General features: G+C 37.9%; 1 protein-coding gene across 1 annotated transcript in view; it reads left to right on the plus strand.

Annotated features, from left to right (window-relative positions):
- Positions 1-18,251, plus strand: part of gnav1 (guanine nucleotide binding protein (G protein) alpha v1) — a 443,998-nt gene that overhangs the window by 365,985 nt on the left and 59,762 nt on the right. Inside the window, exon 6 of the mRNA XM_051936251.1 lies at positions 8,450-8,579. Coding sequence (XP_051792211.1) covers positions 8,450-8,579 — 130 coding nt within the window. The remainder of the gene's footprint in view (positions 1-8,449; positions 8,580-18,251) is intronic.

Here is an 18,251-nt window from a genome sequence, read left to right on the forward strand (position 1 = left end):
CTTTCAATTAGCTGTGAACCACCCTATCTCACAGAGATTACACAGGTTGTGAACCAACTGAGGGTAGGAAAGGTTGCAACGTATGAACTTCTCTAGGCTGGTAGTAAGGCTGTCCTCCTAGCACTGCAAACAATTTTTGCTTCCATTTGGAAGACAAGCTTTGTCCCAACTAACTGAAAATGGGGACTTGTCATCCTTATCTGGAAAGGGATGGGTGATCACCTGAATTGCAGCAACTACAGGGGGATAACACTGCTCTCGGTACCTGTTAAGATCCTTGCTAAGGTCATCCTCAATAAGATCCATGATCACCTGGGGCCTCATGTATAACGCCGTGCGTAGAACTCACACTATAACATGACATAAGCACAAAAGCGGGAATGTGCGTACGCACAGAAAAATCCAGATGCAGGAATCTGTGCGTATGCAAACTTCCACGTTCTTCCGCTACAAAAATCCCGATCAGCGTCAAAAGTAACGCACGTGCACGCGCCTTCTGTCCTGCCCCAACTCCTCCCAAAATTACACCTCTTTGAATATGCAAATCAATATAAATAGCCTTCTGTGAAAAGACAATGGGAAAAGCACGGGGAAAAATATAAGAATTTCAGCGAATTCCAAGTGGAGGCAAAGGAAAAACATACTATTTGTTGGTTTAAACAGTGGTATAATCAACAAAAGGAAGTTGATCGAGTGACAAGAGTGTCGGAGAAACTGGAAAGCTCAAGTTCACAAAGTCGCACAGTGCCCAAAATAAAAAAGAAATCACATATCAAAGTCGCCATGAAACGGCGAGTCGTAGCCCACCGTCTGAGTGTCATATGAAAGCTTATTAGGGTACAGACAAAAAAAATAGGCACACAGTAGGAAAAAAGCACGAAATGTCAACTTTAATCTCGAAATTTCCACTTTAATCACGTAGATTATTTTGCCATTAAAGTAGAACATCATAAACTTCATCTTAAAATCATTTAATTTACTAGTTTCTCAAATCCCATTGTAACTAAAGTAGCACGTTAAATGCTTTGTTCTGTATTTGATCTTCTTTGTGCTCTATGTATGTGAATCACTACCTGCTTCTTAAACGGGCTTTCTCTTTCTCAGACAGGACACATAATCCATTACATTTGTGATGTTACAGCTCTCCGAATAATTAAAATACTGAGATGTATACGTGATATTTTTTCATGATGATAGGAATGAAAGCATGTTATTAAACATGGGAACACGGTGGCGCGGTGCTTTTCATGTCTCACGCAAGAGGCTTGCTGCGCCATGCGCGACCTTCGATGAAATAATTTATTACAGAAGTACTGTCTCTTTCAAACGTACTAACCTCCAATTCCTGTCCTTACTTTTCTTTTTCCAAATACCCAATCGCCACACAATCAGCTCTGTAATAGACATTAAGCCGTTTGTAAGCTTAGAACGCCGATTCTTCAAAACTTTTAAGGAACATTGAAATATCTTCGTAGTACATGTTTAATTATTCTATCCATCTATCCTTCCAGTGTCGCGTCAGCACCAGCAAGAATACAACGCAATGCAGGAACAATACCTGAACTAGCTAGCGCTGCGGCACCATGTCCTCACATGTTTAATTATTAACAATACAGTAATCCCTCCTCCATCGCGGGGGTTGCGTTCCAGAGCCACCCGCGAAATAGGAAAATCCGCGAAGTAGAAACCATATGTTTATATGGTTATTTTTAGAATGTCATGCTTGGGTCACAGATTTGCGCAGAAACACAGGAGATTGTAGAGAGACAGGAACGTTATTCAAACACTGCAAACAAACATTTGTCTCTTTTTCAAAAGTTTAAACTGTGCTCCATGACAAGACAGAGATGACAGTTCTGTCTCACAATTAAAAGAATGCAAACATATCTTCCTTTTCAAAGGAGTGCAAAGCAAGCAGTCAAAAAAAAAAATCAATAGGGCTTTTTGGCTTTTAAGTATGGGAAGCACCGCCGGTACAAAGCTGTTGAAGGCGGCAGCTCACACCCCCTCTGTCAGGAGCAGGAAGAGAGAGAGAGAGAGCCACAGAAAAACAAAGTCAAAAATCAATACGTGCTCTTTGAGCTTTTAAGTATGCGAAGCACCGTGCAGCATGTCCTTCAGGAAGCAGCTGCACACAGCCCCCCTGCTCACACCCCCCTACGTCAGCGCAAGAGAGAGAGAGAGAGAGAAAGTAAGCTGGGTAGCTTCTCAGCCATCTGCCAATAGCGTCCCTTGTATGAAATCAACTGGGCAAACCAACTGAGGAAGCATGTACCAGAAATTAAAAGACCCATTGTCCGCAGAAACCCGCGAAGCAGCGAAAAATCCGCGATATATATTTAAATATGCTTACATATAAAATCCGCGATGGAGTGAAGCCGCGAAAGGCGAAGCGCGATATAGCGAGGGATCACTGTACATATTATTTAAATGAAGTTAAAGTTTTATCTGTATAATATAATCAACATATTTTGCTGCATTTCATCTTGAAAATGATATTGTCATCATATGTAAATACGTGCTTTATAAAGTGGCGCAGGTTGTGCAATATTATAACTGTAGTGCAAGTTTACAGTGAGGTAATTGTACTTATAAGTACAAACAGTTCTACAAGGAGCACTTGATGGACTGATTGAGTGCGTTTATAGTTCTTGGGATGAAACTTTTTCTAAACCGCGAAGTCCGTACAGGAAAGTCTCTGAAGCGTTTTGCCGTGGCTGAGGCAGCGTCTGCTTCATGCTGTATACCAATAATTCTCTTTCCAATCAGCTGCTGCTGTGATTCCCGACTCAGATACAGTGATATAAATACTCCGAGTGGTGCAGTGAGAGTAATATGGAAAAAGATGATCTGCTGTGGCAACCCTTAACGGGAGCAGCTGAAAGAAGAAGAAGATGTAGTGAGACTAACAACGCTAAAGCAGTTATGGTATTTGGAATACTATGGCTATTCCCTGGACCATTATATTGCTGCAGGTTAATTACAATCAGATGCATTACACTAATAAACAATATGCAGTTAGTTTCAGTGTATTTATAAAGCCGTGTCAGGAATGTGGATCTAAGAAAGAAAGGGTGACCACACAGGAACAGTAGCACTGCTTTGATGCTGGGTGCCACCAGTCTGCAAAACTGAGTGGAGAAATTGTGTACGCCATGGTATGAGGTACCGTGGAAATGTGCGTGGCTTTACGCCAAGTTTAGGTTTTATACATTGCGATTTGAACATGGAAATGTTAGTACGCAACATTTCTGTGCGTATGCACTGTTTATACATGAGGCCCCTGCTCACCTACCAGCAACTGAAGCAGTCTGGCTTTACACCTAAGAAGTCTACCATCGAATGCATCCTGGCAGTGAAGGTTCTGATCGAGTACAAACTCAAATATCGGCAGAGTTTCTTTGCAGCCTTTATAGATTTTCATAAAGCGCTCGACTTGGTTGATTGAGCTTTCCTGTGGGGTATCCTTAAACTTTGCGGGATCCCCCCAAAGATGCTGGATGTTATGACTGACCTGTACACTTGTACATTGAGTGCTGTGCAGAGTGGAGACAGAACCTCTGTGTTTTTCCCAGTTGATTCAGGGGTTTGTCAGAGGTGTGTTCTTGCTCCTACTCTGTTCAGTGCTTGAATGGACTGGGTGTTGGGTAGGGTCGTGGGGTCCAGCAGCTATAGGGCATCTGTTGGTGAAGAGAGGTTCACTGATGTTGACTTTGCTGACAATGCTGTGATCTTTGCGGAGTCAATGGAGTCTCTAATCGTGGCTCTCAAAAGACCAAGATCCAGACCTCTTGGAACCGCCATCAGCAGTGTGTGTATCTACGGAGAAAGTGTTGAGCTCGTTGACAGATTTACTTACCTCGGCTGCGACATTCATGGCTCTTGTGACTCTTCCTATGAAGTCAGTAGACAGATTCGGAGAACATGGGGGGGTCATGTCTCTGATGACTCTTCTTATAAAGTCAGTAGAGAGACTGGGAGAGCATGGGTGGGTCATGAGGTCGCTGGAAATGGGTGTGTGGCACTTTAGAGTCCAGGTTGTTCCTGCTTTGCAATATTGTTGCGAGACAAGGACACTATCCAGTGACCTGAGATGAAGACAGGAATTCTGTACTTTGTCTCTTCAGAGAATCCTTGGGTACTGCTGGTTCGACTTTGTGTCAAACGAGCAGTTGCTTCTGGAGTCCCAAATGAGACAAATTACCTGCATTGTGAGGGACTGTCATTTATGGCACTTCGGCCATGTGGTGCGATTCCCCGAGGCTGATCTGGGTCACAGGATCCTTATTGTTGAGGACCAAGTGGCTAGATCAGGCTAAGGGGATGCCCACTTAACACCTGGCTATCATTTCTAGAGGGTGGGACTGAACCACGTATCTGCCTGGGGATTGCCAACTAGGATCCTAAGCTGTTTTGTCATGTGGTGAGTGCAGCAATGTGCTGTACCAGTTCATGCTCCCGAACCTGACCTGACCCAGACTGCAGTATAAAATCTGGGTGGCAGGTGCATCTGTTCCTCTTCACATCTATAGGGCAAGTTATGGAAACAATAAGGGGACTGTGGATGTCATGGACTGCAGTTTTGAAGCACAGTAGCAATGGGAAAGCTGGCATCAGATTGGGCAGCGCAGTGGAAAGGGTATAAAACATTTTAGCCTGGATGTGTCCAATGGTTCTGGTATTGGACAGGCCAAAATGTTCATTGACACAATGATGAGCACCACAAGAGCATTTGGAATGACCATGTAGATACTATATAGTGTAAGGCACTATATAATAGAAAGATAGATAGATGTGAAAGGCACTATATAATAGATAAATGCTGCTTCAGTTTGTCCACCAAAAACTGCACCCCCAAGTAAATTGTTTTCACCACCCGCCACTGATTCCACCCCATGGCAGGTGCCTTTGATAATCAATGTGATTCATTTCACCTGTCAGTGGTTTTAATGTTGTGACTATATAGTGATAATGATTTGCTATATGTGAAGCTAAACTAGAAGATATTAATAAAGTTAATCATATGATATATAGGTAACCAGTATTAAGGAATTGTTTCACTTCATGCTGTTTAAATGCTTCTGTGTTTTATATTATTAAATTTTAGTAAAGGTGTTTGTTTAGCTTTTTAATTTTGTTGTAATAAATTCTCATCATTAATCACTCCCATCCTATAATCAATCAAATAGTTAAGAGTAATAAAACAAGAATGTTAACATGTAAAGTAAAGTCTCACTTATCCTAATTTTGGTTATCCAACATTCTGTATTATCCGAGGTCCCACCACAAAAAAAAACAAAAAAAAACACATCAATCGGCAACAAGGACTGCAAGTTGCGAGCGTGAGCATAGTCTATTTTTTGTTGCTCCCGACTCTACCGCAGCTAATTACAGTGGAACCTTGGTTTGCAAGCATAATTCGTTCCGGAAACGTGCTCACAGTCCAAAGCACTTGTATATCAATGCAAATTTCCCCATAAGAAATAATAGAAACTCAGATGATTCGATGATTCCACAACCCAAAACTATTCAAATAAAAATGATTAATACAAAATATAAAGTAAAAATAAATAAAACAAATTAACCTGCACTTTACTTTTGAAAAGAATCATAGCTGGTGTGAGTGAGTTTCTAAATTCTTGTGGGATTCCACCAATGGGATGACACGCAGAAGAGCGTCCCAGAGCAATTGCAGTCTCCCAGCACTGTAGCAGTTCGCCGTAAAAGCGAATCCGAAAAGATCGTGGACATGCTATAAGCGCCTGCCGTCGATGGGTGATACAAGGAACATTATAAATGCACAGGGCACAGTATTACTTGGCCACAACCCTGCCTGACTGCTGTGTCTGTGTATAGGAGAGTGGCAGATCCCGCTACAATAAATAACCACGCTGTTGCTGTTTCAAGCTGAATAAAGCTGGTGTTGCTAAAGTACTGAGACTCAGCTTCGTGTTTTCGGGTGCAAGACGGGGACTCGCACGTCACAGCACGCACGTCAAAGTACAAACACACACACACACACACACACACGCAGTCACAATGCTGTAGTAATCAGTATATGCTCATACGGATGTTGACTATATGAGTGACGGAATTAAGGCTCTAGAAACTGCAATTAAATACATTGAGCAACAAGAACAAGCTACAGGAATCGACATAATGATGCTGCACAAATGGTGAGACTTGGCAGCGAAGAAACGGCACTCATCAGGAAAGCAGACTACGATCAAAAATTTCTTTAAATCATCATAGGACTGAACTTTTTAAGTACAGTACATACTGTATTTAACTTCAGGCAATTCTGTAACTGTAAGTTCATGTTTTCAGTAAATTTTTTTTTTTGTTTTGTTGTAAAACATGATTATTAGATTTGTAATGTGTAAAATTATAACATAGTTTGACGTTTAATAGGCTTTTTCTTAACACCTTCCATTATCCAACATTTTCGCTTATCCGACGTTCTGCCGGCCCGTTTATATCGGATTATGAGACTCTACTGTATTACATTTATAATCTGCATATTATAATATCATGCCTCATAGTGATTTCATTATAAATTCTTTAGATTCACTGACAATACTTATGTACCAAGCAGGTATACATACAGTAATTTTAAACAGTGTTTATTACAGTAAGCAAATTGGGAAAAATTAAATTATTGTCACTGGCTTAATTGTATTTAAGGTTTAAAATGGAATTTCAATGTGTATTATTCTTATCTGTGTTTTTGAAACTGTCTCCTAATTTTTTTTTAACTTGAAGTGCACTTCATAATTAAATCACATAAGTTCCGTCAAGTGTGGCAGGCCTTGTAAATTTAACGTTAAAAAAAATAAAGTTATATAAATTGGAGGAGTAAGTGAATTGACATTGTAATGATTTATAGATTTCTCTTTTATTTTAAATCACTCATTTTAATCCATGAAATATTAGAAACAATTGTCTGGAAAGATCTTTGCCAAAATAGCATAAATAAGAATGTCATTCATCTCAATGTGCAATTTTCATTGAAGCTGACTTGTAAATACAGCAGTTCAACCTTATAAATAAGCAAGCTTTATTCTCTCTGGCTGTCTTCAGAAGATTTTGTTTTTAATAAACGTTTGATAAAATATTGATATCACATAAGCATGTACATAGCTATTAAGTTAGCTTTTTTATTTTCAAAGCCAATTTGAATTGTGTTATTCGTTTCCTCATAATGCAATACTTATATTGATTCTATAATAATGGAAAAAATGTTTCCTGACTTATAGCCTCAAGCTAAATGTTTTTTGAAGTTTTCTTTTGTGGAAATTATGTTTATATCTCTGTAGTTTACATGCTTTGAGTCCATTGTCCACAGAATAAAAGAAGAAAAGGCAAGGTGTCATGCTGAATAAATGAGGCCAAGTACTGGTGTCAGTTTTTGCCAAAAAAATAGTTAATACTCCCAGAAGACATACAAAGGTCTAAGCTTTGCTGTTTGTAAGCCAACCTGAAGTTGCATTTCTATTATTTTTCAAAAGTGACAGTTGGTTTGTAATTTTTGGTCCACTAAGTAGCCAACTGAAATGTAGTTGATGATGTAACTAGTTTGACCATGGCATAACTGCCTCAGTACTACATGGAAGGTTGCTAACAGGCATTGATGTGCTTCTAGCCAAGAGTTTATTTGACATAATACTAATGTATTTGTGAGCCAAATATTTCAAATGTGGACTCACTGCTCAATAAGACTTTCTGCGATTGGTTGCCATTTCAGGATATATGCTTAAGATTTGGCATGCTACACACTTTTGTGCTTGTTGCCTTCCCACTGGCAAAACTTACTACAGGACCATTTTTTAATAATTCTTCACATGTTTAAAGCATGTACTTTGTTGCCTGATGATTCTGGTACCAATGCAAGCCTCACTGGACTTTTTCCATTAAGAATGTGACCTTCATCATCAGTACTGTTCATTAGTTTTGCAGTGCTGATGCAGTGTGTCATATTTGTGTAAGAGAAAACAAAATAAAGTAGTAACCTTTTCCAAAGTTATATGGTGTGGTAAATATGGCTAGGACTTAATTGTTGTGCCATCCCTGGGATTGATGCTGCCAGCTCAAATCCAGAGAAAGATGCTGAATTGGTGGCATGTTAAGTGTGTTAAGTTTGCCAGGAGATGTACCTTCTGTTGTCTCAGCTGCAACTGGTATACAAGGAGCTGCTAAAATGACTTTTGCAAAGCACATAGCTCCTCATTCACATATGATGCTCTGGTGTGTGGAATCTATTCTTGAACTTTGAGTCAAATCAAAAAAATGTTGTTTTTCCTCCTTCTTTTACTACCATACACTTATAAGAATTGCATTATTTACCCCTATATATACCTAAAAATAATATATTTTGATTTTTAGTTATATGACTGTTTGGTATATAATTAAAGCTGTATATTTTTACTAAAATATTTGATATTAATTTCAGGATGTATGATGTTGGAGGACAGAGAACAGAGCGGCGGAAATGGATTAGCTGCTTTGAGGATGTACGATCAGTTCTCTTCGTAGTGGCACTTAGCGGCTATGACATGACTCTGATGGAAGACCCTGCTATGGTGAGGAGCTGTAATACTCCATAATGGAATCTGAACTGTCTCACTTAAAAGTTTGGTATTACATGTGTCAGATATTGACTTCAGTGGAAGGAAGCATTCCTTTAGGCAATTCACACTTAATCAATGTGAATAAAGGTCAGGCAGTCAATATTCAGCCAGTCCTTCTGTTTCACATTCCTCTGGGGGCAAGTTAGAAGTCATTGCACACTTCTTATTTTAGTTGGTTTTTTTTTCTTGATAGTAATGAATATTTCATTCAAAAGGCTGTCAACATTTATTTAGTTCTTGGACAGAAGTCACTCAATAGGTACTTTAAAAGTTTAAAAAATGTACATACAGCAGTTTTCATTCTTTTCTCAAATCATACTACATTCTACTATTTGTCATTTAGTTCTTTACATGCAAAGGCAGAATTTTGCCTTTCTTGTGGGCATAGTAGTTCAGGTTTTGTGGTCATGTATATTAAAATTAGCTTATTAAGTAATACTCAAACAATGCCAAGTTAACTCACAAGAAACAATTCTTTATGCTTGTTGAAAAACTTAAAGGGGAAAAGTCATCAGAAATAGTTAATGCATTTCTGTGCTGTAATGAGGAATTATTGAGCCACAAATTCTGTAAAATCATGCCAATCCAATTGAACCCCCAAATGAAACCTGTTATGTTTACATTATTTCCAATTCATTCCAATTTTCAATACATTCTTTGAGGTTTGTCACCACCTCTACTATTTTTTCAAACAGAAGTCAATAATTCCAAATGCCAATCAATGTCATTACTTAAGTGAATGGCAGACATTTGCTGTTGTGCAGCGCACTGTGTATAGAAAAATCAATTACAGATCCCTAAGATGAAATGACGTTTACTCTAGTTTGAATAGTTCCATTAAGAATAGCATTTAAAACTGATAATTATTAACATCTATTCGTGTTCACTGTTAAGATTTAGTTTTTTCATTTCTCATTTTAAACAATTCAATTTCTGTAACAATTCAATTTCTGTATCAGAGCTGCAAATTATTTTTATTCATTTTTATTCTAGGCTTTGGAAAATTATGCTCCTGAGTTCACATGAAAGTTGTAGATTGTTGATCAACATCTGAAATGTTTAACGGAAGACACAATTGATGACCACTTTAGATACTGAAAGGGGTGATAAACCACCTGGATTATTATACTGTATATATACAGTGCTATGTGTTTCCTCTCACCCATATGACTCTTCTCCCCTAAAACATCATTTCCAGGACCCTAGAGCTTGTGTGATTAAAAAGTGGCATCTGATTGGTAAATGCTAGCTACAAGACTACAAAAGCTGAAACAAACAGATAGAGAACAAATTAAAAATGTGACTAATCTTATAAATATATAAAGCACTGTTTATTAAATTATGGGTGGGTCGTGTACACGTTTGTGATGGGTCGCTACATGATTGTGTATTAAAATAAGCCAAATTCATCCAAGTTCTAATTGTGCAGCGAGTAATATACTGGTCTGTGATTAGCATACTTTTATTGCAGCAGTATGCAATCTGCAATGTAGCTTGTAAGAAATGCCGTGAACGTATCACAGGGAGGATTTTTTCTGTTGTATGGAAACACAATTAATATTCTCCATGACACAAACCTTTGAAATAGACAGCATGATGACTGACAAGCAAAGACACATTTAAGAAAGACAGAAAGAGGAAGGTATGAGACAGATGAGCTTATGAGATAAAGAAACTGTGGCACTACCTTGAAATGTCAAAATATAAATCACAGGTGCCGCACAAAGATGTAATGATTTTTGGGGTGTTCTGGGGGATGAGATGATATGGTGCGGTATATGTAGAGCTGGGTTAGTGTTTTATGCTAAATGTGTGTTTGACATTTCTCTTAACACTATTTTAAGGTGGATTGATAAATTTTAGTCTGCTGATTTTGTGAAGGATATATTAGTTGGACCATTGGGAGCTGTAAGAACACCAGAAAATATCAAAAGGATAAGGCAGGCTGTAGAATGGACTTTAGCTTTCGACACAATTTTAGGCAGTAGTATTTTTTTTTTATTTTATTGAAGTCACACAACATTCCATACAAATAGATCAATTTTACAAAAATAGGATTGAAGACAAATCAACCCCCACCCCTGAGAAAAAGAGCACGGGCAGCAGAATAAAACTTAAAGTCAGTAAAAATAAGTAAATAGATAAATTAATAAGTGAATAAAGATAAATGGAGAAGAAAAAGAAATGGGGAGAGAATCTGCTTCCTCAGTGCTTTAAAAGCTTATTCTAAAATGTTATTGATTAGATCCTGACAGGTTTTGAAAAGTAGTGTAGTAAAGGCAATCACAGTTTGTTTGTCCTTCTCCACTTTAAGACCATCTGGGAGTACACCAAACATATCTGTTAGTGGGTTAGGAGGGATTGTGACACCAAGGCTGTCTGAAAGGCATTTAAAAATTTTGGTCCAGAATGATGTTAATTTGGTGCAGGCCCAAAACATGTGACCCAGTGAGGCTGGCACTTGATTGCAGCATTCGCAGGTTGGATCTTGCCCTGGAAGCATTTTGGACAATTTTAAACGAGACAGATTTGCTCGATATATAAGTTCTTGTGTTTGAGTTTAGAAATCTCCAGGGGTCTGATAAGTTATGGTCAGTTACAAACTGTGTAATTGTCTTTGCAGTGTTAGATTTCACCACCCCCGTGGCAGGAGACCTATCTAGGTCTGGATTTAAAACACAATTTAAGTCCCCAGCCATTATAATTTTATGAGTGTTCACATTGGGAATGGATGCAAATACATTTTGGATGAAGTCCCTATCATCGACATTGGGTGCCTAAACATTTACCAAAATCACTTTACAATTAAATAAATTACCCATGACAATCACTTATCTCCCTTCAGGATCAGATACAACATCTGATACTACAAATGAGACTGTTCTATGTATGAGAATTCCCACACCTGTAGTTTTTTTTGTAAAGCTGGAACCAGTCTTTTTGCAGCCAGAACTGATCCTTGCTTAATAAGTGGGTCTCCTGTAAAAATACTATTTTAGCATTTAGACCTGTTAGGTGAGAGAATACTTTCTTTTTAATTTGTGATTCAGGCCTTTAACATTCCAGCTCACAAAGTTAACTGTCTTGTCTTGGAGACATTGATTCTGAATTTTTGATGTCATTTTGTAGTCTTAACCAGAAGTGAGACAGCTTTGACCTTAATTTCCAGTTTTCCCAAGGGTTAGTGCCATGCAGTCTATTGATACGTTGGTAATTATAATTATAAGGATTAAAAGGATAGATTAAAGATAGCTTACTCTCTTCCTCTCCTCCCCTAGTCCCCCCCCCCCCCCTGTTTTGCATCCCCACATGAGGCTGGACCCCAATTCACAAAGTCCCAGTCCTCTGACATACCTAGAGACAGAGCATGTCCAAAACAAAACAAGCCTCCCAGCAGCGGCGTATGAGGATTAAAATTGAGATATCTATTGTCATTATAATCTAAATACTGTAATCATAAAAAAATAATCTTCAATAGTCTTGAAATGTTAACATAGTAAACCCAGGCAATGGTGTTAAAAAGTGGCCTTGGATAAGCATAGTAAACCCTAATACAATAATAACAATAACAGTAAACCAGGGGTATGATGTTTAACAGTCTCCTTTAGAATAGTAAAAAGAGAAAAAAAAAGTTACTAATTTATTTTCTTCCACACATACATACATAAACGTATATAATTATAATTAAAACATAAACAGATAGTGACCGAGAAGGGAATAGAATGTATAATTACGGTACCAGTGTCATTGCAAGCGGATCAGACAGCTGGAGATATCTTCTTTGCGATGCCATGACAGGGTGCGACTCACGATCGTATTTCAGGAAACTGTTGGGATCAGTTTTTTTAACTCTTTATTTGCTTCCTCTGTAGTGGTAAAGATGTAATGTTTGCATTGAATATCCACTTTCAGTTTGGCAGGATATGAGAGGCTGTATGTGATATCGGCTTTCCGTAAGCACTGTTTAATATTATAAAAAGAGGCACGTTTAGCAGCTGTTGAGGGTGAGAAATCAGGGAAAATACGAATGAGGTTATTTTCTTTTTTTTTAATTAATTTTATTGTAATCATTCCATACATATAGATCAATTTTTACAAAAAATAGGATTGAAAGCAAATCAAACCCCACCCCTGAGAAGGAGAGCATGGCCAAAGAAGTAATACTTAAGGCTTGTAAACATGCCTAAATTATTGAGTTTAATAGGGCAAAAAAAGATAAATGGAGAAGGAAAAGAAAATTCTTCTTATTCTAAAATATTATTGATTAAATCGTGCCAGGTTTTGAAAAAATTCTGTACAGATCCCCTAACTGAGAATTTGATTTTTTTCCAATTTCAAATAATATAAAACATCGGTTTCCCACTGACTTATTAGAGGAGAGTTAGGATTCTTCCAATTTAACAAAATCAGTCTGCATGCCAAAAGTGTAGTGAATGCAATTACAGTTTGCTTGTCCTTATCCATTTCAAATCCATCTGGAAGAACACCAACCACAGCTATTAGTGGGTTAGGAGGGAATGTGACACCAACGCTGTCTGAAAGGCACTTAAAAATTTTGGTCCAAAATGAAGTTAATTTGGTGCATGGCCAAAACATGTGACCCAGTGAGGCAGGAGCTTGGTTGCAGCGTTTGCAGGTTGGATCTTGCCCTGGAAACATTTTGGACAGTTTTAAGTGAGATAGATGAGCTTGATATATACTTTTGACTTGAATAATTCTATGCTTTGCGCATATGGAGCTCGAGTGAATTCTCTGCATTGCTACCTTCCACTCCTTTTCTGATATATTAATTAAGAGATCTTTTTCCCATTGTCCTCTTGGAACTTTGAAAGGGAAGGACTCTAATAAAATTTTATATATTGCAGAAATGGTGTCTAAGTCCTCGAGGTTGAGCAGTATTTTTTCTAGCATGGTGGAGGGTACAAGATGAGAAAAATCGGGCAGGTTCTGTTTGACAAAGTTTCTAATTTGAAGATAGTGAAAAAAATGTGTAGCTGGAAAGTTAAATTTGGAATGTAATTGTTCAAAGGATGCAAAAATGTTGTCTATATAAAGATCTCTGAGCAATTTAATCCCAAATCTTTTCAAGATATTAAAAACTGGATATGTTTGCGAGGGTTGAAAGAGATGGTTCTCTTGCAGGAGTGCCACAGATAGAAGATTTTCAATCTTAAATTGCTTTCTAATTTGGTTCTATGTTCTGAGTGAGTGAAGCACAATTGGGTTATTAGTATATTTGCGATAACTTGCATTTATTGGCGCGCAGAGCAGGGAATATAAAGAAGTGCTGCAGGATTTTACTTCTACTGGAATGAAGTTGTTTTCAAATATAATTTTTTGTTTCTATCTGAGAAGTGACATTACATTTAATTTAGATTGTAATTTCTCGAAGCCCACAACTAAATGTCCTAGGTTTAGAGGTGTTCTATCTCCGTATGCAGTATGCTGCTGCTATCTCGGTGTCTGATTCAAAGTCCTCTCCAATTATTTTGGAGAATAGTTCAGCTACGAATTTCACTGGATTTGGACTTTCACGATTCTCAGGTAGACCTTCGATTCTAATATTATTCCTTCTGCATCCATCTTCCAGAGCAGCAAGTCTGTCTCTGAGTTTTTTGCATTCATAATTCGCAGCTGTTGCTTTTTCATCAGCGGTGGATGCTAAATGTTTGGCTGTTTCAATTCGAGTTGTAAATGTCTGCTTGATGTCTTCCAGCTGATTTGCAAGTGCTCTCAGTTTAGATGCATTTTCCTGAATGTGCTCCTCAATTTTTTCCAGCATACCTTTAAAGGCCGCCTCAAAGCGATTATATACGCGTTTCTCTGAGTCTTTATTATCCTCCCGCAGCAGCTTCTTTTTTGTCTTCTCGCTTGTCTTGAGCATACCATTTATACCATTTATTTATTTCGTTATATCTTTCTTTATCTCTTGCTTGAGCTCAGCGATTATTACCTTCAGTACGGACAGATCATTTCTGCTTTCATGCATCATAGGTGAAGCAGCGAGCCCTATTACAGCTGATGCTCCCAGCTCGCAAGGAGTAGATGAAAGCGCGGACTGCAAGGCCTTTTCCAGTTTCAAATGATCTTCTGGAATCGGTGAGCTATCATGACCTGCATCACTTGCACATTTGCTCCCATTTTCGCTCTCAACTGGAGATGATGCAGTGGAGTGTGGTCGCGAGAAGTCTGGGCTTTCGCCTGTCTGTTCCATGTCAGTCTCTGAAAGGCCGTAGTTTGAACTTGGACTTGCCTGTCTAGGCTTGGATGTAGCTTTAGGTTTCTTTTCCGTTTCTTTCTGAGCCCCTTTCTTACCGTTCATGTTTATACAGTATATGCTTGCATATACTGTAATAGAACCCTCGGTTGGGTAAATACAGGATACATCGGGATAATAAGAAATAATACCGCTGCTAATGGTGCTCCGCTTCACACGTCCATCTCCCGCAACGGACTAGACCAAAACTAGTCAGTAGTATTAAACCTTCTAGACTGAACTGTTCACCAACCTCTTCTATTACTCGTATAAAGTGCAAATAGTGCATAAACTTAAAATAAAACATTTATGCAACTCAAGGTTTTTTGACAAGTTTGCTTAATTTTTAAACGCATACCAGAATATACTGAAAAATTTTCAAGCTCATTTAGAAGCGTATATGGTTAGCGGTGGAGCTCAGATGGTTATTTTTTGATGGCTTTATTTGTTATCCAGCTCTATAAGTCAAGTGACTTAAGTTACATAAACATTCGTAGTTTTACTAAACCTTCCACTTAGTGTTTACACTAGCAGTGACATTCCTTGGAAATAAATATCTTGTTTTGAATTATTATTTTATTAACAATATGTTTGGTTTCCACTTTTCTCTTTTAATAATATTCATATTAAAAATATGCTTGAATGGGAACAAAAACTTGTACTGTATTTTATTATATGCCCATTATACAGTGGTGTGAAAAACTATTTGCCCCCTTCCTGATTTCTTATTCTTTTGCATGTTTGTCACACAAAATGTTTCTGATCATCAAACACATTTCACCATTAGTCAAATATAACACAAGTAAACACAAAATGCAGTTTTTAAGTGATGGTTTTTATTATTTAGGGAGAAAAAAAAATCCAAACCTACATGGCCCTGTGTGAAAAAGTAATTGCCCCCTTGTTAAAAAATAACCTAACTGTGGTGTATCACACCTGAGTTCAATTTCCGTAGCCACCCCCAGGCCTGATTACTGCCACACCTGTTTCAATCAAGAAATCACTTAAATAGGAGCTGCCTGACACAGAGAAGTAGACCAAAAGCACCTCAAATGCTAGACATCATGCCAAGATCCAAAGAAATTCAGGAACAAATGAGAACAGAAGTAATTGAGATCTATCAGTCTGGTAAAGGTTATAAAGCCATTTCTAAAGCTTTGGGACTCCAGCGAACCACAGTGAGAGCCATTATCCACAAATGGCAAAAACATGGAACAGTGGTGAACCTTCCCAGGAGTGGACGGCCGACCAAAATTACCCCAAGAGCACAGAGACGACTCATCCGAGAGGTCACAAAAGACCCCAGGACAACGTCTAAAGAACTGCAGGCCTCACTTGCCTCAATTAAGGTAAGTGTTCACGACTCCACCATAAGAAAGAGACTGGGCAAAAACGGCCTGCATGGCAGATTTCCAAGACGCAAACCACTGTTAAGCAAAAAGAACATTAGGGCTCGTCTCAATTTTGCTAAGAAACATCTCAATGATTGCCAAGACTTTTGGGAAAATACCTTGTGGACTGATGAGACAAAAGTTGAACTTTTTGGAAGGCAAATGTCCCGTTACATCTGGCGTAAAAGGAACACAGCATTTCAGAAAAAGAACATCATACCAACAGTAAAATATGGTGGTGGTAGTGTGATGGTCTGGGGTTGTTTTGCTGCTTCAGGACCTGGAAGGCTTGCTGTGATAGATGGAACCATGAATTCTACTGTCTACCAAAAAATCCTGAAGGAGAATGTCCGGCCATCTGTTCGTCAACTCAAGCTGAAGCGATCTTGGGTGCTGCAACAGGACAATGACCCAAAACACACCAGCAAATCCACCTCTGAATGGCTAAAGAAAAACAAAATTAAGACTTTGGAGTGGCCTAGTCAAAGTCCTGACCTGAATCCAATTGAGATGCTATGGCATGACCTTAAAAAGGCGGTTCATGCTAGAAAACCCTCAAATAAAGCTGAATTACAACAATTTTGCAAAGATGAGTGGGCCAAAATTCCTCCAGAGCGCTGTAAAAGACTCATTGCAAGTTATCGCAAACGCTTGATTGCAGTTATTGCTGCTAAGGGTGGCCCAACCAGTTATTAGGTTCAGGGGGCAATTACTTTTTCACACAGGGCCATGTAGGTTTGGATTTTTTTTTCTCCCTAAATAATAAAAACCACCATTTACAAACTGCATTTTGTGTTTACTTGTGTTATATTTGACTAATGGTTAAATGTGTTTGATGATCAGAAACATTTTGTGTGACAAACATGCAAAAGAATAAGAAATCAGGAAGGGGGCAAATAGTTTTTCACACCACTGTAATTTGTCTGTGTATGGCTCTGCCATCATTATGGTAATAATTATCTTCGTTGGTCCCAGAATTGTTCTGATTTTCTTATTTAGTCCCCAAGATTAAAAGGTTTAAGAACCTCCGATATAAAGTATTGCATAAAAATATATGCATTGCATAATTGCAAACCCTTGCAATATTCAGTTAGTAATTATATATCAACAGTGTCTTAACAGGCAGAGTGGTGGCTTAGAGAAATCCCATAAATGCCAGAAGTGACTCTACTCCATTGGGCCCTTGAGTAAGGCCCTTAACCTGCAATTGCTTTGTCCTGGGTATGATATTAATCTGCATCCAGCCTTGCAAGCAGGTCCTCCAATTTACAGGCAAATCTTTGGTCATAAGTTATAAATTTTGCTCACTTTGCCTAACATGCAACTCTGAAGAGTAGTAAAATATTCATTGTTTTTGTGCTGAAACAAAAGATTATTACATTTTGAATAGAAAAGACCCCAAACAATCAAAAAAGAAAGGTTTAGCTAAAATTCAGCTTAAATAAAGTTCAAATTCTTTATGAAGCAGTGAAACTGTAAATTAAAGCATTTGATCCAGCATACCTGTTGCAAAAAAACAGTTGTATTGTTTTTACCATATACAGTGTGGCGACTTTGCTGTGTGGCTGAATGTAAATAAACAAATTGTTGCATGTTACAGTTAGATCACGTTCTAAACTTGATTTCTCTGTTACTTATTATGGAATTTGAACAAAAGATCAGTGTGTATGAAAGTAGGCAATTTCTAAAATATAATATAAAGATTATTCTTTTAAAGTGATGATGCTTGATTCATAAATTATATAATTCATAATTAAATGATTCTTTCACCATTTCTAACAAATATATCAGTTGTTAAATTTTTGTTTACTAAATTTTGTTATTTTGGAAAGGGTGTCAGCTGCTGAGCTAGAGAACATAAGTAAAAAAAATAATAATAAAATAAAAAAAGTATTAACTTTATTAACTAAAGTGGGCATCTAAGAATATACCTACAGAATCAAGCAAATTTAACCTGTTTATCATTTGTAATTATAA

This window comes from Erpetoichthys calabaricus, chromosome 14, assembly GCF_900747795.2.
Source record: "Erpetoichthys calabaricus chromosome 14, fErpCal1.3, whole genome shotgun sequence".
NCBI classification, from domain to species: domain Eukaryota; kingdom Metazoa; phylum Chordata; class Cladistia; order Polypteriformes; family Polypteridae; genus Erpetoichthys; species Erpetoichthys calabaricus.